The sequence below is a fragment of the Artibeus jamaicensis genome, unplaced genomic scaffold (genome assembly GCF_021234435.1).
Source record: "Artibeus jamaicensis isolate MK-2021 breed Jamaican fruit bat unplaced genomic scaffold, CSHL_Jam_final scaffold_612, whole genome shotgun sequence".
Classification (NCBI taxonomy): Eukaryota; Metazoa; Chordata; class Mammalia; order Chiroptera; family Phyllostomidae; genus Artibeus; species Artibeus jamaicensis.
In genome coordinates, this window is record NW_026522049.1 from 3071749 (window position 1) to 3099302 (window position 27554).

Here is a 27554-nt window from a genome sequence, read left to right on the forward strand (position 1 = left end):
CACAATGTTATTCAAAACAAGAAGTGGATTCAAACTGATATCCAAACACTGGGGGCTAAGAAAGTCTGTCATTATAGTTGAGCCCTGGTGAAGGGTGTCTACCAGCAGAAACAAAGTTGACTCCATTTTTTAAAATGCTACTCAAAATAACCACGATCTCCCCAGTTTCTCTTTGTCCTTCAGAATGAAGGAAGTGGTGTGTGGAGGGAGAAGGTCCCCTCGTGACCCTGCTGGGAAAGGAAGTGGCCCCGGTGTATCAGGGCAGGTTACTGCACAGGCCGCCCTGGAAGCTGCGCTCTTCCCTGTCTGTCCAAAGGATCTCGTCCATCTGCCTCCCGTAGGTCAGATCTGGAGTGAAGGAGACAGGACTTTCTGCCCGCCAACCCAACAGCTGTGGACATCAGAGACCACAGTTTTTAAAAATGCAGTAGCTCTAAAACAACTATGGCACATTTACACAGTGAAATCCTACTCCGCTGTAAAAAAGAAGAAAATTTTACCCTTTGAAGCAATATGGATGGACCTGGAGAACATCATGCTCAGTGAAATAAGCCAGTCAGAGAAAGACAAGTACCATGATTTCGCTCACTTGCAGAGTCTAATGAACAAATTAAACTGACAAGGAAAATGGGGACAGACTCTGACGGAGAGCAGGATGACAGCTAGTGGGGGGAGTTAGGGGCAGAAGGAAAAAGGAGTCACGGACATGGACAAGTGTGGGGATTGTTGGGGGGAGGGGGAGGTAAGGAGGCTAAAAGGTAATGTAAAAAAATACAAAAAAGATTAAATAAAAATAAAATTTTAAATGCAGTAGCTCTTTGTAACAGGGGAAGAAACCTCATTCTCTAAAATCAAAGATGTCTTCTGTGCAGAGAGATTACCGGAGTCACTCAAGTCTCCCTGGAAGGTTGTTGGAGAGCTGTCTTTAAAAAGCCCTGGACAGCTGCAGAGGCAGCTGGGGGAGGGATGCGACAGCCTTCTGGGGTGGTATGTGTGTGTATCTGTGGTGTGAAGTTAGAGTCACCAACTTCCTGTTCGGCCATTCTGATTCGGCTCAAGGAAGACAGGGGCCTTGCTGTTTGCTTCATAAGTTCTCAGAGAGCAGAGAGCTTTGTGGTGAATCTGGGGGTCCTGTGGGTGAAGGGCTGACAACAGAGGCAACCTCAGAGTCTCCCCTGTAACTGGAGCTTCCCCCTTCAGACACTGGTGACTTGCCTTTTGGACTTTTGCATCTCAGAGCTTAATGACAGGGGATTGGCCCCTGCTGATAGCTAAAGGGATCCTATGGGGAGCTGTTGAGGCAATGAATCATGCAGGAAATGTGGCTCGTGTAAATCTGGATTTGAACATAATGTTCTCTTAACGCAACCACATTCAAAGATGTGATCATTAGTGATCATTTATGTGTGCACTTAAATAGTAAAAAGCATTGACCTGAAGGCTACTATGGTGCTTGTGTCGAAAAGGTAGGAGTTGGTCACTGCCTGTGTGACCTTCCTCACCAACCCCACACCCTAACATCCTGGGTACATGCAGCGCTGGGATATGACAGAGGGGACATCAATGACATGAGCTGTGGGAACAAACAGCTCTACCCCTTAGAAACTGGATGCTAAACAAGTTACAGTCCCTTTCTGTACCTCAGTTTCCTTACCTGTAAACAGGGCCTGTGGAATCCAGGGGTTTTCTATGGACATCGAGTGAGGTAACAATGTAAACTACCAGAATAGAGCCCGACGCTTAGGAAATAGTGGTTATGATTACATGGATGTCCTTCTGGGGAAGGACAGCAAAAAGCTAGGAAAATTCCTTGGCAAGTGAAATGGGGCAACTGAGGCAGAAGGTCCTATGATTCGAAATGGTCCTATTCCCACCATGACTCGCCTGCACCCTCCCCCCACTCCTTTAAGCATTAAGCCCTCAGGACAATGAGGTTCTGACCCAGGTCAAGTGATCTTAGGAACACAGCCTGGGGTCTGTTGACCGCAGAGGCACAGTTTTGATCAAAGCAGAGATAACTTCTAGGCCTCAGTTGTGTTTCAGCCTCAGGCCCAAGAAAGTAGCAAAACCAGATGAAGCAAGAGGCCTTGGCGAGCATCAGGACCAGGAGCAATATCCAGTGACCCCCTACCCCAGCTCCGGCCAACCAGCAGAGACCACGACTCTGAAACGACACACCGGAAAAGCTGATGACTATGCCATTGAGATCCTTTCCTGAGACCACTCCTAAAATTCCTGCCTTTAAAAAACAGATAAAACCCCCTACGGCAAGGGACCCAGTGTGCCCACAATCTCTCTAAAGCAGGCAGGCCCGTGCTCCCCACTTTTTCTCCTAATGCATGTGTCTTTGCCTTCTTTCTCCAATGGCCTTTCTTTTGACTCTGTAACTTGTTTCCTGAGTCCGTGCGGCCCAGATGGCTCACTTCTACCTCTGCGACTTTCTTTGTAAAGGGCGAAGGCAGCCATACCTGGGCTCAGTCCTGTTGCTATGATCTTGCCTCTTCTATCCTAAGCCCTTTCTTTGATTCACTGTCCCCGGCTTTAATCAATGTACTCTCAAAATCACCTGCAGTTGTGTTATGAAATCTTTTCCGGAAGAAGTCAAGAACCAAGAGCCCACATCGCCACATCACCTCCACCGCCTGCTTACACGTCAGTGTCTGTGCAAAGCCCACCCGGTCTGCCACGGGTGGAGTTCCTAGCCCTTCACGAGGTCCACTTCCGTAGTTTATATGTACTTTTGTAAGTCCTTTATCACATGGAACTTCAATCATGTCCAATTTTCAGAATCAAACCAAATCACTGGCATCCAGCAAGACTTAACATAATCCGAAAAGCAAATGATCCCTGTACAAGAGATTCTGGCTTTTATAAAGAACAGCTCTTGAACCCATTCGAGGCTGGAACTAGTGAACTCGTGAACCCATCTGGTGAGGGAATATTTTCGGGGTGGAGTACTTCCCGTGCTGGGCCCGCCCATTCCAGCTTTGTCAACATCCTGCCTTCCAACTCCCACCAGTCCGTAGGCTGCCAGGGAGTAAGGACTTATCGGCTTGACCTCTCATCCCGGGGGCCCTGGACAACACTTGCTCTCGGTTCTGGCCTCCAAGCCTTGCCTCCAGCTGTTCTTTCTGCCCTGAGCATTTTCCAGCCCTCCCTCCCAATCTTCATTCTCTTATCTCTCAAGATGGTGAAACTATTTTCGTAGGCAGCAGCTCGGCCCCTTATCCTGCCCTATCTCACTTACTACATTTTATTGTAATTACAGGTCTCTTTTTAGGCTAAATTGTAGGGTTTACAAACCAGGAAATATGCCTGTAAAACTAGCCCAAGGCACCGTCCCTGACCGATAAGCGATGTTTAGGAACAGTTGTTAAGAGAAACGATGAGATAAATAAATAGAAGGAATGAGCAGGTACCTGCATTCTCTTCCCCTGCCTTTTTTATCTTCTCCTGGGATTCTACTCGCCCTGGGGGAGAAAAAGCCATCTCTGGGACAGTGGAAGAAAACTGGCTGGGAGAGCTGGATCTGAAACCTCTAAAATGTCAAACTGCAGGCTCTCAGAATACGAGCGTTTTCTCCCATTTCCCTCAAAATCCAGCCTTACCCAATTCAACACACTTTGAAAGAAAGAGAGAGGGAAGGAAGAAAGAATACACAGACAAAACGCTTTAATGCTACGATGCTAAGTGTGGTCTTCTCTGAGCCTGTGCTCTCTGATGCAAAAGCCAGGAGCCACATGGGCCGCTGAGCTTCTGAAACAGGGCTTGTGCGGATGGAGTTGGGCTGCAAAACACACCCTGGATGTTGAAGACTTAGTATGGAAAACGGAATGGAAACGATTGGTCATATTGATCGCAAATGGGAATGATAATACTTTGATATACCGAGTCGATGAAGATATAAAATACATTCAATGGAACCTCACCTGTTTCTTTTCTGTATTCCATAGGGCTAGGAGGTCATTGAAACTCGGTTTTGTGGGCATGTAGAGGTCAGTTTGCCAGCTGGATCAGGTGGCTACCTCCTTTCTGCCCAGATCTGCTTTTTTTTTTCAGTCTTTCCCTGGTGCAACTAGTCAACTAGATGCCCTTGAACCCTGGCATTTTCTCCACTGCCCATGGTGTGATCTGTGGGGGCGGACTTTGGTGTGGCAACAGGGTCTGCCCTGTGTCCTGACCTCGGGTCCTGTTTGCCTGTTACTCACGGAAGCTCCCACCTTCCTTCTCTGGCCTCCGCCTGTGACCCGCCCATAACACCACCCAGTTCACTTGGGCCTATGGTTTATGTTGTCGTTGTTGCTGCTGGTTTTTTCTGTGTTCATTGCATGTGGGAGTTTGGCAAAAAGAGATGTGGTTTGTTCTTTATGCAGATATTTTGAAGTAACCTACAGGAAAATATTGATAGATGAGGAATATACCACAAAATGTTCCCAGATGGTAATTATAGTAAACAACGTGCTAATATGTGCCAGTTGGCTTCTCCTCCATTCCCTTGAATTAGGGAAGAGTGATTTTCCCATGAAGCAACTGTTTGGGAGAGGGTTGGGTGAATCAATTGGCCACACAAACATCCCAAGTCTTCAGCTGGAACTTTCTTGGCCATGTCCAATTAATTGTCTCACTACAGAAAGGTCAGCTCGGTTCTTGGGCCAGAGTTTTCTTTCTTTCTTTTTACTGAAAGATTTCATTTCTTTTTAGAGAGGGAAAAGAAGAGAGAAAGACAGAGAAACATCAGCGTCTGATTGCCTCTAAAGTACCCCTTACTGGGGACCTGGCCCGCAACGCAGACATGTGCCCTGACTGGGGATCATCAAACCAGTGACCCTTTGGATCACAGGCTGGCACTCAATCCACTGAGCCACACCAGCCGGGGCCAGAGTTTTCTTCTATGTAAAGCGATGCTTTCTCAATTATTCCAACTTTAAAAGTTCACATGCTCATGTATGTGAGTTGGGAAGGACAGTAATTCTAAATAAACACAGATCTTTAGCACGAACATCTCTTTCAACTTTTTCTTCCTTCTCTCAGTGCCTACAGAAGCACTTCTCCTTCTCCTTAGTTGTCCCAGCTTCTCTGCTTGTCTGTGGTATTAGAAATGTATCTGTGAGGGGGACCCCCAAAGAAACTGGAATTACCTTGTGGAGGGCGGGCTCCTTGTAGTCCAGGCTCCTTGTAGTCCAGGCTTCCCTGCCAGGCGAGTGTCTTAGGAACCCATCTGTATCAGTGTACCAGCTGGTGTTGTTGTGAGAGGCTGCGTTTGGCTGCAATGAAATTTTTTTGGAGACTCTCCCAATGTGTTTGCCCATTTCATGGTGGGTGATTACGAGCACACCTGCCCACACTGCACTGAGTGGTCATCAGTTTTTGACCAAAAACGGCCATGCCCCCGTGCCTCACCCTCCCTCTTCACTTGATCTCTCCCCAAGTGACCTTTTTTGTGTGTGTGTTTCCCCAGATGAAAACAGCCCTCAGAGGGAAACATTTTGCTGATGTGGAAGAGGTGAAACCAAAAACAGCAGAAACACTAACAGGCATCACCATCAATGAGTTCAAACACGGTTCTGAGCAGTGGAAAAACCATCCCGATTAGGTGCATTGCATCACATGGGGGGTCCTTTTGAAGGTGACGGGAGTCTAAATGTGTGAGAATGCCCAGTTTTTTAATGAATAAATTCCGGGGTTTTTTGGTTCCGCCTCGTACATCTAGATCCCCGGACATTTAGGGAGAAAGCTGCCCCTCCCTGGACTCAGTTACTCCCTCTGGTTGGTGTCTTTTCTCTTTCATTTCACGTCAGTGTGCTCGGGTGACACGTGGTTTACTGCGTCCTCGTCCTTTCTTTTCTTCTCTGCCACGTGTCATTTGCTCTGAAACTCTAGTGACACTCGAGACACCGCTTCGGTAATGGCCAATTCCTTGGCAAAGCCAGCGGTCCCCATTCTTCCCAACGTCACCACCGTGACACCCTGTACTTGCTGCTGCGTCTAGTGGCTCTGCCCTTCCTGCAGCCAGGAGCTGTCCGGGCGGGCCGGTCGGCATCCCTGGGAATGTACTGGCCCTGAACAATCCTCGGCCATCTCGTCTCCTCCTTCTCGTCACCATCGCCTCTTTAACATATGTCACAGCTTTTCTTTTCTCCTCAGGCCTCCCAGAAGCCACCATGCCTCGCTCCTCCCCCCGCCGGTGACATTCTGCCCTCCCCCACCGGTGACATTCTTTGTCACCCGCCTGTGGTTACTTCAGAGCCAGCACCTGCACCGCACCGCAGTGAACTCCTCCGAGCGGAAGCGGCTCCCTAGCCTAAGCCAGGCCCCTCCACCTTTGCCCTGAAACTCGCCCCTCCTGCCGACCAGGCACCTTTACAGGAAAGACGGGTCCTCAGTGCTGCATCTTTGGCCTCTCCCACTCCGCTACATGCTCCCTGTCCGCATTTACAAGGTCTTCCATCTGGAAAAAAGAAACCTTCTTTGCCCTCACTTCCTCTCTGGTGACTGCCTTTTCCTCTTCTGTTTCAGCTAACGTGCTTCAAATCAGGCCCACGTTCTTGGCTTCCTCCTCTTGCTTTCCACTCAGGTTTCTGCCTTAAGGCTCCGCAGAGAGCCCCCTGCGTGCCACGGATTCTAAGTGCTTTCTGGGAACGTAGGATTCCCTTAAAGATGATGGTGGTCATAGTACCATCTCTGTAAAACACCTACAGAGTGCGAGCCGCTTTCTAGTAAGTTAGCCAGGCTCACCGGGCAGGGGTTTAAAATCAGAACGGTTGGGCCCTGGCTGGTGTGGCTCAGTGGACTGAGTGTCAGCCTGCGACCCAAAGGGTCATGGGTTCAATTTCCAGGCAGGGCACATGCCAGGTCCCCAGTGGGGGGCGTGTCAGAGGCAACCACACATTGATGTTTCTCGCCCTCTCTTTCTCCTTCCTTTCCCCTCTCTCCAAAAATAAGTGAATAAATAAAATCTTAAAAAACAAAAAGCTGGTCTCAGAGCCTGGGCTTCTGACCACCATGCCCTTCCGCGCCCTGGCCCCCGCCCTCTGCCTCAAACGGAATAGGTTTGCTCTCAGCACTCAGCAGGGTGCTGTGCATACAGCTGGAGAGCAATAAATGTGCCTGAATGAATGAGCACCCGTGGCCACCATGGTTCACGTTCTTATTCTCACTCTTAGAATGACTCACCAATCACGGTTCTGAAAAAGCGCACAGGCCTCGGTTTATGTCTACCTTTCTGAAAGAAGGTATCATTTTCATGAGTTTTTTCACAGGAGACTGTGTCCAAAAAAAAAAACCCAAAAGTTAGTAAGTTCTTGATTCATTCATTTTTCTGTCTTTGGTTTCCTTTTCACCAACCCCCCCCCCCATATCCTGTACATGGCCGTTAGATGCTTAGGTTGTTTTTTTTTTTAAGATTTTATTCATTTATCTTTAAAGGGGAAGGGAAGGAGAGAGGGAGAGAAATACCAACGTATGGTTGTCTTTCGTGCATCCCCTGCTGGGAACTGGCCTGCAACCCAGGCATGTGCCCTGACTGGGAATCGAACCTCGATCCCTTAGTTCACAGGCCCATGCTCAATCCACTGAGCTACACCAGCCAGGGCCGATGCCTAGGTTGTTAATGTTTTTTTTTTTAATTCTGTAACTCATACAAAGGCAGAGACAAATGACCACCTTCTCCCTGAAAATTCCTGACTGCCTGCCTGGCTGACTGCATCCACCATAGAAATCACACGCCTCCCTCCACGGCCAGCACTCTCAGTAAACAAGCCCCAGCACACGGTACCGGTAACAGCACTCATTTTTCTCCTCTATGCCTCTGGTCCTCTCGTAACTTTAAAACCCCTGCTCCAGTCCACCTTTCAGTGTTTCATTCAATAGTGTGCACATCACGTTCCCGACCCAGGCCAGGCGCTGTGTCTGGGCCTGAGAACACGAAGATGCTAAACACAGCACAATCCTCACCCTGGAGAAACCATCGGTCCAGTTTGGGAGACGGATGTGAAAACAAAGTCCCCCCCAAAACGGGACGACGAGCTATCCATGGAGGTCATTCCTGCTTGGAGGCAGGATGGAGCTGAGAGTAAGGGAGGCTTCCTCTTTCTTTCTTTTTTTAATTTTTATTTATTTTTAGAGCAAGGGGAAGGGAGGGAGAGAGGGAGAGAAACATTGATCGGTTGCCTCTTGCCCCCAGCGGGCGCCTCGCCTGTAACCCGGGCGTGTGCCCTGACTGGGAGTTGAACTGGTGTCGTTTTGGTTTGTGGGACGACATGCAACCCCCTGAGCCACGCCGGTCGGAGAGCACCGGGGAGTTTTCAGCAGGGTGCTGTCCCGATCCACTTCAGGAAGATTCTCACAGCTGAGTGACAGCCGGCTGCAGGGTGCTGGCGGCAGGAAGATGAGGACTTTGCCGTCTTAGTCCGGGACAGAAGCACTGAAGGCCTCGCTGAGGCAAGAGCTCCGGTGTGTGTGCGCCTATGCGGCCTACATTGGGAGATTTTTAAGTTGAATGGGCATAATTTTATTTCCCTGTTCTCCTGTGTTTTTCTTTCTAGCATTTATCACCCTTGACATATTTGCTTACCTCCAGCAGGCAAACCCCAGGAGAAAATGGATGTTCATTCTGGTCCCGCAAGCCTCAGGGCACCCAAAAGGTACTAAACAATTATTTGTTCAAGGTCTGGAGTTTAGCTAGGAAGGAGAAATAGAGGGTGATACCCAATAGGGGAAAGATTTCGAAGGTGCTGGTCTAACGTAGCTCATAGCTACCTCCTCTAATCTCCTCCAGAGGTCAGACTCCAGTTTAGCATTTTATCAAAATAATAGGTTCCCCCCTCCAGGCCTGCTCCTATCTCAGCCCGAGCAGCCCAAGTTAAGATCTTTCCTGACCTTTTACCTACCCCGCCCGCTCTCTGGCTATCTCCACTCTGCATCTCTGGAAACCCTGGTTTTCTAGGTTGCCTGAAGGTCCTTGGTCAGGTGCCTGGCCAGGTTCCACATTGTTATAAGGTCACATACCTGCTAGATCTCTCTGCCTGTGTTCGTCCAGATCCGCTCTCCACACTTTCCAGGGCTGACCTTGGGGACCGGCATCATCTGAGCTCACTCGCCCCTAAGTCTACCTCCTGGGTTCAGCCTTGGGAGATCTGAGGGCAAGAGAGAGAAAGAGGTAGGGCTGTATTTCTCTAAGATGCTGTAGGCCCTCCCTCCCATTCAACTACAAAGAGCACTGGTTTGCCTTTTTGCCCTTTCAGGCCTATAATGACTGACAATGGCTTTCCAGCAGACGCTAGCCTCAGGGTGCTTCCTTATCCCTTATGGGTGTCCCTCAGCTCCGCCCACAACTTTGTATTCTACCCAGTACACACTTTGAGTCAGTTGCCTGTGGGCCCTGATATTGATCTTGGCTGATACAAGAACAGAAAAAGGCAGATTGTATCTTTAAAAAAAAATTGAGATAGGAGCCACAAAATTTCCTTTTTTCAAGTGTCTGCTTCAGTGGTTCTTAGTGAAGTGGAGCCAACTGTATCTTTTTTTCCCCTCATTTAATATGGAATTAAATGTTTTCCAAGTTATCAGTCGCCGAGTTCCCACTGGTAAGTTGTACAATGTTGCACACATGCTAAGTCACTTAACCATTCATATGTTTCAAACTTTCATTATCACCAATAAGGCACTTGGTAAATACTGTGCACATGGCCATTCTCTTTTGGGGAAGATGATTTCTCAAGGGAAAGTTTCTAGATACGATGAGTCAAAAGACAGTCACATCTCTACTCAGGCCGTTGAGAAGGACGCTCTTTAAAAGGATTCTGTCAGTTCCCGGGCTACAGCTTTCTCTGAACTATCAACTGTATGATCTCATTAGCATCGGCAGGTTCGTAAGGTACAGACATTCTGCTCTGGAGTAGTAGGTGGCATTACCACTTGAACTTCCCTGGATGGCCAAACCAACCCTAAGCTATTTAAAGCCATTGTTAGCTAAATGGGAATGCAGAGGGCAATGACTTTGAGGGGGTGGGGCGGAGGGAAGGTGAAGGGATTTGCTCCTCACCCCCCCTCCTTCTCCACCCAGTCTCTTCATCCCGTTTGCTGTCATTTTCTTCCTCTTCAAGGAGCTATGCGTCCTCAGGGCCCAGAGAGTGGCAGGCACTGTCCTGCAGGTCAATAAACATTTATAAGATGTACGCACACAGAGTCGGTCACACTAGTTTATGGGCATTAGCAGTTTTCCTTTTTAATGGACTCTCTGGAACCAGTGCTTCCCATTCCCTGGCAATAAGCACACCGACCGCCACCCCCCGGCCTGCGGGATGCTCCTGAGTAGTGCTTCGTCTCTGGGATACTTGTACACTTCTTCCTGGACATAAGGTGAGATGCCTAACCAGAGCCTGTTGTGTTGGGTCCCAAACTTGCTTATGACAACTGTGTATGCCAGAGGAGAATTAACTTAATTAAAATGTAAACTGTGGAAACTGTGAGCGTGAAAAGAAACAGTTGTTTCTGTGAAATGTTAGTTGGATGCTTTGGGAATATTAACAAAAGACAAGTGGAAAATTACTCTCAAACCAGGTGCAGGTGAGATGATTAGAAAGATTTTAATTTTTATTTTATTTTTAAAAGCAGGAGCCTTTTACTTATATCACTCTGCAAGAAGCTTTAAGGCCTCAGTGGACTTTAAAGAAATGACTTGGAAACCATAGAAAACAGATCATGGATATGATTTATGTAGGCACAAGAGCTCAGGAATTCTAACCTGCACTCTTGCTCACAGGAAAGGTTTTGCCTGACATAGAGAAACTGGCAAGTGGGCTTCCCTAGTAGGTTTTAAGTGAAAATAAAATGTTAAGATGTGTATAAATCATTTTTTAAAAGTATAATTCACTGCTTTAACCACTGGCTGGTATAGCTCAGTGGACTGAGCGCAGTCTGTGAACCAAAGGATTGCTGGTTCGATTCCCAGTCAGGGCACATGCCTGGGTTGCAGGCCAGGTTCCCAGTAGGGGGAGCACAAGAAGCAACCACACACTGATGTTTCTGTCCTTCTCTTTCTCCTCCCCTTTCCCTCTCTCTAAAAATCAATGAATAAAATATTTTTTAAAACTCACTGCTTTAATATACTTTTAAAATTAACTGATCTACTTTGGGGCCAGACACAATTTGCTCGGGCAGGGATCCATCCTGATTTCCTCGTCCTTTTGTTGTCCCAGGAAGGCAGGTCGGGGAGAAGTTGTCCCTGACCTTCCAGAAGGAGACAACTTGCTTAACTGGTGAATTCAGATCTGCCTGCCCTCAGATCGAGTGACTTAGACCTAGTTAAAGTTGCTTAGACCTAGTTAAAGTTGCTAGACCTCGGCGAGGGGGGTGGGGGGGTGACATTCTTGGGGGGCTCATTTGCATTCAGGGAATATTAAGAAGACTACTGGTCATCATCCCAATCACATTCTCCAGTGTAGCCTTATGCGTAATAAAGCTGATATGCCCATCTTTTCCTGGGTCCCGAACTTGTGAAAAAGGAAGGGTACTCACTGTCCCTGCACCGCTCCAACAGTGGCGGATGGGACGGTCTCTACGTATTGTCACCATCAAGACACATCATTCTCTCTTGACTCTGGTCCGTGACTCCGTCCACTCAAACAAAACGTGGTCTCTGGTTTGCAGGCGGCAGTCTTGTCCAAAGTCTGATCCGTGTCTCATGCTGGAAGCTAGACATAAAAGAAAACATCAGGGCTCCTGAGAAATACGGACACTAGGAAGGGTTTACTGAGAAGGGAAGCGGCTCCCGCCAGTCCGTCCGTATTTCGGGAACTGGTCCACAGGGCAGACTCAAGATCACAGCCTGTGTGGCTATTTAAATGAGAAATGGCAAACAGACCAGTGTCTCTTCAATGTTCTGGAAGGGATTTTGCTATCTTCTAGGGTGTCATAAAAATCAATGGAGTAGGTCTTGACCAGTATTGAATAAGAAATCCATGCCCTGGCTGGCACAGCTCAGTGGACTGAGCATGGGCTGCAAACCAAAGGGTCGCAGGTCCAATTCCCAGTCAGGGCACATGCCTGGGTTGCAGGCCAGGTCCCCACTGGGGGCCATATGAGAGGCAACCACACATGGATGTTTCTCTCTTTCTCCCTCCCTTTCCCCTCTCTAAAAATAAATAAATAAACTCTTAAAAAGAAAAGAAATCCAGATAATAAAGTTGAAACTATCAGCATGTGATGGGTGTGTACATGTCAAAGCAAAAATGGGTGTATTATATATAAACTATACACCTTAATACAGCAGTAAAAACACCCTCCAAAAATCCTTCTTAGAGTACAAGTGAACTTGAAGTAGGAAAACAACCCATCAACCTGCATTTCATAAAGCAAGGACAATATTTCGGAAAACTTTCGTCTCAGAGATGTGTGTATCTGTGCATGTGTGAGTTTACATTGTGGGGTGAGAAATGGGATGCATTTCTTATGGAGGGCCATGGTCAAAAAAAGCTCGCAGGGAATATTATTTGGCTACAGAAAAGGAAATCCAACCCTTGTCAACAACGCGGATGGATCTCGAGGGCGTTATGGCAAGTGAAGCAAGTCAGGCAAAGACGTCAAATACCGTATGGTTGCAGTTGGATATGGAACCTTAAAAAAGCCGAGCTCATAGAAAGTTGTAAAAAAATAAAAGATTGCAAAGCACAGGTTTAAGGCACACGTTTCTTCTTCCTTTCATTTCTGCTCTTCGCTAATTTGCTTTGAAACAGCTGCCTTGTGACTAAAACTTGTAATTAACAAGCAGAAGGGCCAATTCCCACTCTGTACACAGCTGGAATGCAAATACTAGTCTCCCACCTCATAGCTCTGAGTGAATCCAACGTCCAAACACCAGGAAGATAGAAGGGCTGAGACCCAGACCCTCATGAAGTAAGAAGTGACAGGAGAACTTACTGTAAAATTTACCCACACAGCTCAAGTTCTGGTGGTTCTTCCCAGCTGGCAAATTACGAAGGGTTCCGGCTGGCACTCCAGGACCACAGCCCTAACTGACCTTTCCGGATGGGCTCGCTTGCTCACTTTTCTCCCTGCGCTCCATCCGGATAGACTTCTCAGTGTTCCCAGAACACTCCACACACTGATCCTCCTGTCCTGGATGGCACTCACTGTTCCTAATGCCTTGGGCAGCCCCCTCAACGGGCCTGTCTCAGCTTGCCACCGTCCCATCGACCCTTCAAAGGTCCATCCGTGTTCAATTTCCTTGCCGGATTCTTAATACCTTTCTTTTAAACTCCAGAAGTATCTTCTAAAGAAACACTTTCCTGCCCTGGCCACACTGCTCAGTTGGCAAAAGCACTGTTCCAATGCACCAAGGTTGTGGGTTTGATCCCCAGTCAGGGCACAGGCAGGAGACGACCCGTGAGTGCACCAGTAAGTGGAAAAGCAAGTTGATGTTTCTCTCTCTCTTGCTTTCCTTTATTCTCTCTCAAGTTAATAAATAATAGTTAAAAAAGAAATGCCTTTCTTAAAGATACTTTAATAATGTATTTAAAAACACCATTTTTCCTGACTTGAAGAAAAACATTAATGTACTGTAAAAAAAAAACCACAGAAGTCACAGAAGAAAAAAAAAGTCCTATTCTTTTAGGATATGTAGATGTACATTTATTTGTATATTACCAACTGGCATATTATCTTAATCTGTTTCTTCAACATGATTTTTAATGGCTACAAATAAACTGTAATTTATGTAACAACGATAACATTGGGCATTTTGCTTGTTTTCACATACAGTGCCATATTTGGGGGTAGTATATATTGGGTAGTTGCAAGAGTACGGGGACGAATTTCCTAAAAGGGCACAGTGGGGTGTATTCTGGGAAATGGAAAGTTGGAGGTGAGAATTAGGACACGCATAAGTTTCCCCCAGGAATCTTCGGAGATATTTTGGTGGAATAGGGGTTTGAATCAATTGCACTTGTTTTAAAGGGCAACCCCAGCATTGCTGTGGATGCCTGGAGGCGGGGGTGTAACCCAGGCAGGCAACCCCACCTCAAGACACGTCTATCTTTTTGCATCCTTTAAGTGTCCTCGGAAGGGGTGTGCCTTTTCCCACCCCTGTATGTGGCACCATTAATGATCCCATCCCTTATCTCTTATTCTCCACTCTCAGCTCCTTACCTTGAGAGCGCCTCCTCAAACTGAAACAAAACACACGTCTTTTACTGTTCCTACCCCTAGAGCTACAAGCCTGCTTCCCCGCTCCCTCCCGTTCCCAAACTTCTGGAAAGAATCACCACAGTTACTGCCTTCAAGGCTTCAGTTGCGCGTACTCCTTACCCAAGTGCTCGACTCAGCTCAGGGGCGGAAACTCAGCGGCAGCCTCCTGCAAACCGGCTTCTCTTCCCTGCTGAGCGGTGGGTGCTCATTGCTGCACCCCAGGGCCTCGCCCGCGCTCCGGAGCCCGGGCCTGGCTGCCGCCTCCTTGCCGCGCGTTCCCAGGTGCGCCTGCTTCTCGGAACGCCCTGCCCGTCACCCCGCGGGCCTCGGGGCGGTCGGTCACCTCGTGCAGTCATCGCTTCCCCGAACCCAGACCTCCGGGTGCGCGCCCCGGAGGCCCCCTGCCGCCGGGCCGTTCCCAGCCAGGCTGCCTCGGGCATTGCAGCTCCCGGCTGCAGCGGCTGCAGAGCCTGGCGGGGTCCCCGCTTCCTGTCACGGCCGCCGGCCTCGGCCCACCACGTCCGCGCTCCGGGGGCGCGCTGGGGCGCGACGGCCGCGCGGGGAGCTCCCGGCCCCCTAGCGGGCGCCCCGGGCCGCGCCCCGGGCCCCTGAGGCCTGGCCCGCAGGCGCGTCAGAGGACGGACCGCCGGGTCGCGGGGCGCCGGGCCGTGCGGGGTGCTCGCGGGCCCGGCGGGGCGGGGCCCTGGACTGGGGGCCCGGGGCGCGGCCCCGCTCGCCGCCGTGGGGCCCGCGCCGAGCAGCCGACTCGGGCGGGAGGCGGAGGCCGGGCCGGGCCGGACCGGGGCAGCCCCTCAGCCGCACCGCCCTGGGCCGGTGCCCAGGTCCGAGCCGCCTTCCGCCCGCCGCCCCGCCCGCGGCCCCAGCCGGGCCCCGCCGCCAGCCCGGCTCCCGCCCCCGCTCCGCCCCCCGGAGCCGCAGCCCCGCCCGCCACCGCCGTCGCCATGTTGTGGCTCCCGCAGCCGGCGCCGGGGACGCGCGCGGCCGAGCCCGGGGCCTGCCGCCGCCGCCGCCGCCAGGTAAGCGCCCCCCGCGGGCCGGGCCGGGCGGGGTCGGGGCCGGGGCCGCCGCCGAGGCCGCCGGAGCGCGGGGCCGGGGCTGCGCGGGGCCGGGGCGAGCGCGCGCCCGCGCCGCGGCCCGGCCCTGCAGCCCCGCGCACCCTGCCCGCCGCCCCGGGCGCAGCCGCTGCCCCGACCGCCGCCTGGCGGGCCCGTCCGTCGCACACCCCGCCCCCGCGCCCCGCCGCGCGCGGGACCCGGGCCGCCCGGGCGCCGATAACGGGGCACTTTCCCCGGCGGGACGCCCTGTCAGCCCGCCGCGCGGGGAGCAGGCGCCGTCAGGGGGCAGGCACTTGGCGGAGCGACCCCGGCGGGCGCCCCGCGGTCCCTCCCCCACCTCCGCCCAAGTTCTGACCCGCGGGAGGGCTCCTCGCGAGCGGACAGGTACTCCCGCCCCAAAGCGCGGGGTCCTCCCGCGGCGGCCGGGCCTGTTGGAAACGGTCTCTCTGCAGCGGCGCTTCCTGCCAACCTGGGGGTGAGGCTCAATGTGACCCGCGGGAGGACGGCGGAGCGTCTGCCGGGCAGATGGCCTCCTGGCCCCGGATCGGCGCGCGTGAGGGGGAGGGGTCCGCGCGACCTTCGGGGCGCCTGCTTCCGCGCACCCCGGGCCGGTGGGAGCTGCCCCGGAATTTTTTACCTTTTTTTTTTTTTTTTTTTTGAGTAGGCCAGAGGTGGCATTAAAAGTCCTGGACTGGAATAAATCCACAGGCCCATCCAGGGAAGCCCGTGCGGCAGCCCTGGACTTACCTAGAACAGGACCTGCAGTGAGGGGAACTGGACTGGGGGAGGGCATGACGGTGGTGCTGGGCCAGGGGTCGCCCCCTTGCCCTCACTTAGCGCTCACGAGGGGCCGTGCTGAGCATCTGCTGGAGTGTGTGGTGTGGCTGAGCCTACAGGATGTGGACAGACAGATGTCTGCCCTGGGTGTGCTCGGCGGGACCTCAGGGGTCTGTTTCCTCCAACGCACAGGTCCCTTCGTGAACGAGAGAAGAGGAAGTACTGTGCGTGAACACATCTCCACCATTTTCCATTTTTCCCCCCCAGTTGGTCGTGGCTTTGATTCATTCAGTAAAATTTTTACTGAGCACTTACTATGGACCTAGGTGTTGGGAATACCGTGGCAAAGCGGCTCATAGCCCAGGGGCTAGGCTCCATAATAAACAAATACTCTGGAAATTACATCCAACAGCAAGTATTGATTAATAAGCATGTGCCAGACATGGTGTTAGAGGCTGTGAAGAAAGCAAGCAGAAATAACTACTCTTCTGGCGCTTTCATTTTCGTAGGGGGAAAGATAGTACAATAAAATATGTAATAAAAGATAGACTCTTTTTAAAAAAAAGCCAAGTGCTAAGGAGAAAAATAGGGAAGGAGGATTTGAGATTTCTGGTGGGGGGGGTTGAATTTACTTTTGCATGCGGTGGGAAGGCCTCCGGAGAAGGTATCTTTTGGCTGAAACTTGGAAGGAAGGGGTACATGGACCATTTCGAATTGTGCAGGGAAAGAAAGAGGAAGGAGAGTGGTGGGAACGTGGAAGGGGCCGTGATCTGGGTTAGGGGCTCGGGGAAGGAAGTGATGTTTAGGCCGAGACCCACAGGAGGGTGAAGAGTTAACAGTGTGTGGAGCAGCCCGGAGCTGGCAAGTTGGAGGAAGTGAAAGAGGCCCGTGCGGCTGCAGGGGGAGAGGGAGCGGGGAGGTGAGTCTGTGGAGAGGTGGGTCCGGTCCCGGGGGGCCTAGGGGACAGGCCTGCGTTTGCATCGTGTCCCCAGTGCTATTAGACACCTGGGAAGGGTTTTAGGTACGTGACACGATGCCATTTACATTTTAAAAGGTCTCTGGCCTCTGGGTGGGGAATGCACTCAGAGATAAGTGGGTGAGGCCCGGCTGTGGGCCCTGAGTGGCTGAACTACTTGCTCGGCGTGGGAAAATCTCGAGCAGCCCAGGGGAGACCCTTTTCTTCCCTGAGTCTGTTCTGCCTGGCCTTTTGGAAGGGAAGGGAAGGGAAGGGAAGGGAAGGGAACACGTTTATGGAGCGTTTGCTGGGCAGGGTGATCGATTTTAGAGACTTGGGCCTGCGTTATATTTAGTCCAATCCAGTGGTGTCAAACTCATTATCACCAGGTGCCACATCAGCCTGGCGGTGGCCTTCAAAGGGCCAAACGTAATTTTAGGGCTGTGTAAGTGTAACTACTCCTGAACAGTTAAGCGAGAGAGCCTGGTGCGGCCTCCGGGTAGAAACAAGGTGCCGGGCCGGATTCAGCCTGCGGGCCTTGTGCTGGCCACCTGTGGTCTGATCCTCTCTGCACCCTGAGAGAACAAGGTTGTCCTAACCCTGGAGAGATAGAAAACCCAGGGCAGACAGAAAACAAGCCCAGAGGGGATAGCTGACTTATCTGAGGCCACCTTTGTAACCCAATCTACATTCAAACCCAGGTCTGCCTGATTTCCAGAGCCCAGCCCTGCGCTCTGGAGCTGGTCTACTTGGGTTTGCATCTGGCTCCCTCAGCTTGCTAAACTGAATGATCTCGAGGTTTTTTGTTTGTTTGTTTTGTTTTTTACCTCTCTTGTGCCTCAGTTTTCTGGATTGCCTAGACACAAGAAGGACCTACCTCATAAGTTTGTCATGCAGGTCACATTAACTGAGCCATGCAAACGTTGTAACACCTCAAATATTAGTTACTGTTATTATTTAAAAGTGTCAAACACCCACACTGCCCCTCAGCAGTCTGCAGTCATTTTGGAGAAGGTTAAATACATGGATAGTTACGTTTTTGAATTTTTGTGAGACTCTTGTTCCCTTCTTTTCCCTCTAAATAACTTAATGCCATGTTCCATGTGATCAATCATTCAACATTGATCTCCCATTTCATTCTCGATACTGTGCTAGGACCTATGGCTGCAATGGACTTAAGAAGGCTCGAATGCACCTTTAGGTAGACAGCTGTTGGCAGAAGTAAGCACTGAAGGCCTGGAGAAGTAGGGAGGGCTTCAGGGAGGAGGTGACTTTTGAACTGGGTTTTGGAGGAAGGATGGGAATTTTCTGGGCAACACTGGACAAAGGATATTCTAGGTAGAGAGAGAACTGTGTGTGAAAACATGGAGTCACGAAAGGCTTGCTTTGTCTGGCCATGAGGCTGGAAAGCTGAGTTGGAGCTGTGAAAAGCAGGTCAAGAAGTGTGGATTTTAGTCTGTAAACCACAGGGAGCTAGCAGGGCAGCATTAGCTACGTCCAGTACTTAATGTGATGGGTGTTGCTGTTGAAGAGCGGAGACAGATGTCGTCCTGAAGGGTGGCTTTTTACCGCTGGGATCGCTGTGCTTCAGGGTCTAGTTCTCGGTTTTGTAGAACCAAACTTTAGCTTTTCGTAGGGCGTTCAGAACTGCCTGGGTCCCGGGAGACAGACTTACGAATCAAACTTGGAAGAAACTGATGCATAAACTCAGGGTATGAACTGGCCCTGAGAAATGAAACTGCAGAATGACAGATGTTTCTGTCCTCTGGCCGCGGCCTCCCACCCCCGCCCCACTTCGGGCCAGGCCTGGGACATGCTAACAAACTCTTGCTCCTCAATTCCTGTTTGTTTTTCCCAGGCTCCATGAAAACTTGTTAACATAATTTTTCCCCCCTCAAGCTCTGTATACTGGAGTCAGCAGTGATTAGTAATTGATAGAATCAATGATTCTGCATCGGCCGGGTGGGGTCCTATGTTTGTGAAACTGAAGGAAGAGGGGGAATAATTTTTTTAAAAGAAATCAACTATTAGGAAAAAGGGTTCCCTTGAATTGTGTGCCTGGAGGGGGCTTGCAGATTCTTACCTACTTATTTATTTTTAATGGACTTAATTGGGACGACATCGGTTAATGAAATTACTTACCGTAGCTTTCAGGTGTACACGTCTGTCACACATCATCTGTATACGGTATCGCGTGTGCGCCGCCCTGAGAGAGGTGTGCAGATTCTGAACGGCGTGGGCCATTTTGTGGCCGGGAGTGAGGGTTGTGGACAGATTCATTGGAAGTTGTTCTGGAAGCAGAGGTCTGTGGCCTGGTGGGGGGTGGGGTGGGGGGGCTTTCAAGTGTACTTGAAGGAGAGACTGGCATAGAATCTTCATCGTCCATACACACTGGACACAGAAAAGAAAGTAGCGATTCCTGCCTTCTGTCCACCCCGGCGGTAGCAAGCTCTCGAGTGGGGTTCGCGGTGTTCATGGGGTTCAAGCCCCTTATGTTCTTGCTGCTTCTGTGACCCCGGGAAGGGTGGGGGACCTGCTGGAGTTTTGAATCTGTGTGTTTCTACAGTGAAAGACGAAATCCAAAGAGACCGACCTAGACTGTGGATTAATTACTTTGCTTTCACGGCTCTGAAATGAACTCCTCAAGAGTATTCACGGAGAATGCTTAGGAATTGCAGGTAGGGAGACAAAGGAAATGAGAGTAGCTGGACCCGGAGCGCCTGTCAACATTTGCATATTTAGTGTTTGTATTAGACCTTTATCTTGAACTCTGGCGTCCCGCCTGGGTTTGTTCTTAACTTTTCCTTGTCCTGAAAGAATAGGAACCCCCTGCAGAGGAGAGAGCTCCGCGAGTGGATCGGTGGCATGGAGACCCCCAAATCTCTGTGTTTCCCTTTGTGGGCACCTGGGCCAGCGCGCTCCCTCTGCCCCCTCGGGAGTGCCGGCTGCTATGCCCTTTTGCTGATGACTTTTGAGATGTGTTTTCGGGGGATCAGAGCCTTGCTTCAGCCAACCACTCACTTTCACTTGACAGTGGGGAGTGTGCGTGTGTGGAAATGGCACAACCGATCCTTTTATGACTCAAAGAAAAGTTAATGAACACTCTTCAAGTTTGGTTTCACCGCAGAGTCATCTCTGGAACCCGTCAGCACCACGGGCCACCCTGGCTCACGTGTGCCTTTCAGTGATTCCTTTTCACGCTCCACTTCAGGCTCCGAAGGCAGGCGTTGTATCAGAAGGCATTGGTGGCCCCCTTCCTCGGGTTCACACACTCTGGGAGTCGGGCAGGAGGATGAAGTCTTTACACGTGACAGGTTAACTCCCGGCCTCCCGTGTGAGAGCGTCCCAATTATTGGGGGCCCCTGAAAATGTTCCAAGTGGCCCACAGGGGGCGTGATGGGTCTTTTGCAAGAATAAAGCCACAGACCCATACCCCAGCTTTCACTCAGAATAGCTCACTGCTGTGCAGAACCGAGTTTACTGAAAGAGTTCTCACCTCTGAGTAGTGGGATCGGGGTGGTTTTTAACTCTTTGACTTACATAGTTTTCCTATCCCATGGATTTTCTACAGGCTCCTATATCATCTTTACGAAAACAAACCAATAACTGGCGACTCCGTTTCCATTTTAGAGTCAGACATTGAATGCCCTAAAGCCCAGAACTGTGTCCGTATTGAAGACAGGCCGGCCACCCCAACTTGGGCACGTCTCCAAGAGGACGCCTCGGTCAGGTGTGCAGTGGACACAGCCCTTCCGGGCAGGGCAGCCAGGCCAGGACTTCCGACCGCCGTGGGCCCTGCGCCCACCTGCGGGTCACTGACCTGGCTGCTTCGTCTTACTCTCTTTCATTCAGCAGGGGAACGGTTAATGTCAGCGTCTGAACGAACGTCTTGGCTTCTAGCTTCATTTGTTGGGTGTTTTCTGTGAGAGTGCTTTTAAAGAAAGCATTCCTTTTGGGCGTGGTCCTGGGCTTTCTCCCCGGGACCACAGGGCCCCCTGGGCATGTGGACATGGAAGATGCGAGAGGCCTTGGTGCCACAGCCTGGGGGCCACTGGACTCGGAAGAGATGGGGTTCTTGTGTGTGAGCCTCACGGGCATTCCTGGGATTCGTTCCCTTTAGGGGCTCAAGCCTTCCTTAGGGATGAGGCGGGAGGCCATCCCTTCCTTATATCCAGCCAGTCTCTGGGCATGGGGGGCACTTTGTCCACGTGGCCCTGGGCAAGCTGGAGCCGTCTGTGGACGAGCAGAGCGGCCCCGGCTCCACTTCGCCTGCCCTGGTCTCCCGCCATTGACAACACTGTTCTACTTCTTCCTGCCAATTCAGTTCCCGAAGTAGAAGGTATTCCTTCAGCAGGCCAGGGAGCAGAGAGACCAGAGCGGGAGGGGGGCTTGCAGGTGGGTGTCCAGGTGGACCTTGAGCCTCTCCACGCGGTTCTGCGGCCTTCCAAGACATTGGACTGAGGTGGCAGAGCGTTGGCATTTTCGGGGGAGAAGGGAGCCCAGGGGTGGGCAGCGAGTATCTGGCGTTCGGCCCGGCCGAGGCTCAGGTCTGTGCCGGCATGGGCTGCCGTCTGCCCTTGGAGGGTCTGACAGACTCTCTGGACCGGCCCTGGACTGGCCGGGGCTGTTGGGGCCACCTTGCTGTGAGGAATACCACCATTAATTTTCAGTAAGGGTGTTTCTTTGCATTTAGGATTCTGTGGAGTCTTCTGGCAGCCGGGTTATCACCAGTCAGTGATCCACGGTTGCTTATGAAAAGCCCACCCTGGGCCCTCGTCCCCTGCAGGTGACTGAGGAACATGAAAGACTTGTGTCAGATGAACTTGGCCCTCCTGGGTCCCCCACAGAAAGCAATTAGAGCCACTCTGCTTCCAGACCAGAAGTGTCTTCCCCCAGGGGCCGTTCTGTCTGAGGGTGGCCGTTACATTCACACAGACCTTCCCCGAGGTTGCTGGGGTTCCCTCTGGGGAATGTTCTCTGGTACCCAGGGTGGCTCGAGTGGCCATTTGGGGGGAGGGAGGTGGTGGCAATGATGTCATCTCATCTTCCCCTGTCTCCCTGTCACACTGCCCCTCTGAGCACCTGCCCCCTCAGGACAAAGCGGCCACCTGTCCGCAAAATAGGAGCCCCGGGGCCTAGCACCATTGCGGCTCCATTTCTCCCCTTTCCTCTGAGTCTAAGGCTTTTGCATTTCCACTCAGAGTCCCCTTTGAAGATACTTACACCTCCTGGGAGAGGTCAGGCTCTTAGCAGTTCATCACCAAACAGTCGCTTTAATTACCAGGAATTAATTAAGTCAACAGAGAGAAAGACAGGGACCCGCGCAGGCACTTGGGGGCAAGAGTGCCTGAAGGGACGCAGTCCTGCTGGGCAGGAGAGAAGGGAGGGTGGCAAGAGGAACTCCCGTGTGCGTGTCAGGGGCTGCCAGTGGGTGCTGCTGAGCCCACCCCGCGGCTGGCTCTGGGGCCACCCTGCTGGTCCTGCTGGTGGGGCCAAGGGTGCTGCAGTGGTAAATGGGGCTCGGAGTCCGGGTGGCGGGGTGGGGGGCGGGGAGGAGACTTTAAGCGGAGTCCTAAAGGGTTGGGGAGGTTGTTTCTATATGCTCAGTTTAGAAGTTTTTGGAGCATCCAGGAAGGAAACGAATCTCTCGTCATTTTATACCTACGGACAGACAGACAGCAACAGGCAGGGGGTCTAGGCCAGGTGACGGAAGTTCTCACAAGCCTGTCTGCAGGACACTCTTTCACGTCTGTGAGCGGAGTGAGTGACGAGATCACAGCGGCGTTCAGGGAAGGCTGGTCTTAGGATGACGGTGGGAAGTGGCTGGGGGGAAGAGGTAACAAGGACAGGGACGGAGCCGTGGAGCGGGACCAATGACATCAGCGAGATGCGACTGAGGCCGGAGGTGCCCCAGCTGCTACGGGAAGGTTTGCAGGGCTCCCAGCCTGGCAGAGTCTAACGCCCTGTCCGTGGCTTTGGGTGGGGCGCATGGCAGAGGGAGGGAGGGCAGGGGCCTCCTCGCTGGGCCTGCATCTCCGACTGCAACTGGGCCAGAAGCCTGTCTGTTCTTTCTGGTTTGTCCGAAAGTGGCGGTGAGCGCTACCGGAGGTTCGGGAGTCCGCGCATCCAGGGCAGCGCCCGGAACCCGCGCGTCCCACCACCTTCCATTCTCATCTTCTGTCGCCCAACTTTTATCTGTTTCTCAGAACAAGTCATCTTTGACTCACAGACCCATTTGGATTGGTTTAATTGACTGGAAATACTTACTCTTTCTAAGCGGTTTCTGTCTCGCTAGACTGCTAGCCTGTTTTCAAAATGGCTTTGGCCAAGATGAGATTAGCACAGAAGTGATTTTGGCATAATCAGCTACTTATGATCTTTTGGTACAAGGTATGTTTTGAGACCGGTATTTCCGTGGTGTACATTTCAGTTTTTTTTAAGAAAAGATTTTACTTATTTATTTTTAGAGAGAGGGGAAGGGAGGGAGGAAGAGAGGGAGAAAAACATCAGTGTGTGGTTGCCTCTCGTGCGCCCCCTACTGGGGACCTGGCCTGCAACCCAGGCATGTGCACTGACTGGGAATCGAACTGGCGACCCTTTGGTTTGCAGGCTGGCACTCAATCCCCTGAGCCACACCAGCCAGGGCCATTTCTTTATTATTTTTTTTTAATCCTCCCCTGAGGACATACTCATTAATCTTTAGAGGGAAAGAGAAGAAAGCAGGGAGGGAGAGAGATCGAGAGAGAAACATCAGTCGGTTGCCTTCTGTACGTGCTCTGACCAGGGATCAAACCCGAAACCTTTTGGTATTCGGGACAGTGCTCCTACTGACCGAGCCCCCCGGCCAGGGCTAATGTATTCATTTTCTAGAACAAATATTTGAGCGGCCGCTACATGCTGGGCATGTTCGAGGAACTGGGAATGTAACAGGGAACAAAATAAAGAAAAAAAATCTTACCTTCGTGGAGCTCCTGTTCTAGTGCGTGTGGCCTTCCAGACAACAAGTAAAACATAAAGTGTGACACGTGGTGAAAAGTGTTTTGGAGAAAAACAGCAGGGACCGAGGACCGGGAGGCTGGGTCGGGAGGGAAGTCAGAGAAGCCTCACTGATTTAGAGACATTGGAGCAGAGATCTGAGGGAGGTGAGAGGGGGCTGTGCAGGTCGCTGATGGAGGAGCTCAAAGCCAGAGAAGGCTCGAAGTTTATGGAACAGCAAGGAAGTCAGTGTGGCTGCGGCGGGGAAGGTCAGCGGACCGGCCTCGTCTGAGAGGGTCGCCTGGGCTGCTGGGGGCGGAAGCAGCCGGCCTCAGCTCTCAGCTAAGAGTGGGCATCAGAGCTGGAATCATCTGAGAGCCTTTTCCAGGCCAGCTGCAGTGGGGGGGACCCCAGGACTCCAGGGTCAGCTGGAGCACATGCGTGACCTTGGGGACTCACTCCATGCCCTTGTTCTCTGACCCCCGGCTGACTGTCAGGGCCTCTGATTCCAAGCCAGGCCCCAGGTGGGCCCACAAGTCTGCGTCATTTAGCTTTTTGGGGTGATTTTTGGGGCCGGTTGTTTTCAACCCCAGACAGCATCAGACCCCTGGGTGATTTTTTTTTAAATGCCTGACCCCCACCCCCAAAGATTCTGACCAAACTGGTGTGAGGTGGGGTCAGGCATTAGTGCTGCTGCCAGAGATGCATCCAGGGCTCACATCACTGTTCTGGGGGATAAATAAGCCTTGTGCCTGGTGTTCGGTGGAGAAATTTGAAGGGGTGGCCGCGAGCAGGAGGCTTCAGCCCCTCTGAGAAGGCCGAGGCAGGGCCCGCCCCAGCCAGGAACAGTAGGAGTCTTTTATCTCATTTGATTACCTCCCTTCTCTGGGTCGCCATGTTCTTGGCACAGAGTCAGCCACTTACATTTAATGGTTTCCTGGGGTCTCCTTGGCCCCTAAGCTAGAACCACTACGCTAGAACAGGTTCTGGAACCCTGTCTTCTAATCTCTGCCTCCGAACCCCCAGAGGTGTGTCATCACTGTGGCAAAGGCCACGGTGATTGTCTCCACGCCCCACGGCGAGAGAACCCGTCCCACCCACCACAGCAGCTTGGGACAACGAGGCTGTTGGGAAATCCGAAATGTGAAATCTGAACTCCCGGTTCAGAGTCTCCGTTCAGAGTCTCCAGTGGCCCTGGAGGCCCGCAGTGCCCCGAGAGCTGGTCCTGGCTGCGCCGCACCCTGGCACGCCCCCTGTGAAGAGGGGATAGCGTTTTTGCACACTCGGAGGCTCCCAGACGTTGGAGTGTGCCATCGGGGTGTGCGGTGTGGTAGCTCCGCCTGGGAGAAGCAGCCGGCCGGAGTCAGCGAAGCCCGGTCCTCCGGTGCGCCTGCTCCTCTCCGCAGCCAGACTGTGTTCCTGGTGCGAGAGACAGTTCGAATGAGCGGCAGACACCAGGGGCGCAGGAGCTGGGGTTAACCCAGAATGAAGCCTGAGAACGCCCTCCCTCAGGACAGGGGTTCCGAGACCCCCTGGCCGCGGCCCCTGGTCTCTGGCTTCTGCCCTTGTTTGGGCAGCGCAGTGTCTGCTTGCTCGTTTATATTTTGAAGTGTGAAGGTTGAAATAAGAGAAGGAAACACTTCAGGGGAAAATAAGTTTGTCTGATTTTTTTTTTCTTTTTCTGTTTTCCTTCTATAGCGTTGGGATCAGGAGTTTTCGTTCCTTCCCCTCGATTTTTCCTTTGATATTGTCCGTGTCTCTATTCAGAATCCAAACTCAGGGCCAGTCTGTCCAAGTTAAGACAAAAATAAGGTGGTAAGCGAGTGCAGGGTGAGGGAGTGAGCAGAGTTAGAAGTGAAGCTTTTCGTTCTGTCACCCTCCCTACCTGTGAGTTTGCCCCGCTCGCCTGCCCCCTGGTGCCACGCCGCCCCCTGACCCCCGCGTCCCCTGCTTCAGCAGGCCTCTGCACCCTGGCGGGCGGGCTGTGCGTCACCGTGGTCGTCCCCAGGTACCTGGTCCCTGTTCCTCGGGCACACGTCCAGTCGGCCTGCCGCCTAAAGGCCCAGCAGTCTGCTGGGACGCGCCGAGCAACTGTGAGAGACGGCTCGATGGCCACTGCAGTGGGTGGCCTCATGATGAACCAACACAGACTTGCTCTGTGTAAGGCATTGTAGTGAGAGCCTGACAAATGTCAACTCGTTTAATCTCCGTAACACCCACTTACCTGTTGGGGCTCAGGCTCAGATGATGTGGACCCACCTGCCCGAGGTCACATGCATGGCTAGCAAGTAGCAGAACTGGGATTTATTTATTTATTTATCTATCTATCTTTAGAGGGGAAGGGAAGGAGAAAGAGAGGGAGAGAAACATCAATGTGTGCTTGTCCATGGGTCCCCTGCTGGGAGCTGGCCTGCAACCCAGGCATGTGCCCTGACTGGGAATGGAACCGTGATCCTCTGGTTCACAGGCCCGTGCTCAATCCGCTGAGCTACAGCAGCCAGGTCAGAGCTGGGATTTGAATGTGGGTCAAGTCTGCACTCGGAACCACCACACTGGGATGGGGAAGGAGGCAAGGTCTGGGTTCGGGGCGAGAGTCGTCCTTGACTGTTTGGGGGACCTGCGTTGAATCGATGTCGGAGGTTTTTCTCGGGGTTTGACATACACTATTATTACTGTTATTTATCATCTTAACCCACTTTAATGTTGACCTTGAAGCCTATTAAAAAACGTTGTTCTCTTTCTTTCCTTAGGTGGTGTTTGGACTGTAGACCATGTGCCTGCGTAGAAGCTGCCCCTGTCCCCGCAGCTCCGCGGCCCCAGCAAGGCGCCCCACGCCCTCCTTCTGAGAGCCCCCCCCCAGGTACGGTGTCGAGCTGGCCTTCCAGAGCCGAGAGTCTGGACACGAGTGATTTTCTTGTTGTTGTTGCTTTTCCTTGGGAGTTGTTATTTTAAAGTACAGTAAAATGCACATAACAAAATGAACTGTTTTAACCATTTTTAGTGCTGTTCAGGGGGATTCAGTACATTCACACCACCATGCACCCCCGGGTCTTTTCCTCTACCCCAGCACAAACCCTGTGCCCATTAAACGTGACCTCCCCCTTCTTGCCCCTCCCCCCGTCCCTGGCAACCCCCCCCCCCCTACTTCCTGTCGCTCCGAATCTGACCACTCCAGCCGCCTCCTGTGAGTGGAATCCAATGGGATTCACGTTTTTGTGCCTGGCCTATTTCCCTTAGCGTGACGTCCTCAAGGTTTACCCACGTTTAGCCTGTGTTGAGTCTTTATTCCTTTTCAGGGCCAAATACTATTCCACTGTCCGTTGATGGCGCATTGTGCCTGTCCACTCATTAGCTGATGGACAGTCTGGTTTGATCCCCCCTGTGGGCCATGCTGAATGATGCTGCCGTGAGTATTATAGGCAAATGCCTCTGAGGCCCCGCCTCCAGGTCTCCTGGGTCTGGGCCCCGACTGGATGGTGGGGTGATTCTATGTTTCATTTTTCTGAGGAACCACCCTGCTGTTACTCATAGTGTCGACACCGACACCGTGTAACATTCCCACCAGCAGTGAACAGGAAATCCAATGT

General features: G+C 52.0%; 1 protein-coding gene across 1 annotated transcript in view; it reads left to right on the forward strand.

The window, feature by feature from the left end:
• The window catches only part of LOC128626425 (translation initiation factor IF-2-like), a 29282-nt gene extending 1989 nt beyond the window's left edge, over positions 1-27293 (forward strand). Inside the window, exons 2-3 of the mRNA XM_053658832.1 lie at positions 14380-15221; positions 26718-27293. Coding sequence (XP_053514807.1) covers positions 14380-15221; positions 26718-26735 — 860 coding nt within the window. The 3' untranslated portion in view covers positions 26736-27293. The remainder of the gene's footprint in view (positions 1-14379; positions 15222-26717) is intronic.
• The last annotated feature ends 261 nt before the right edge of the window (positions 27294-27554 follow it).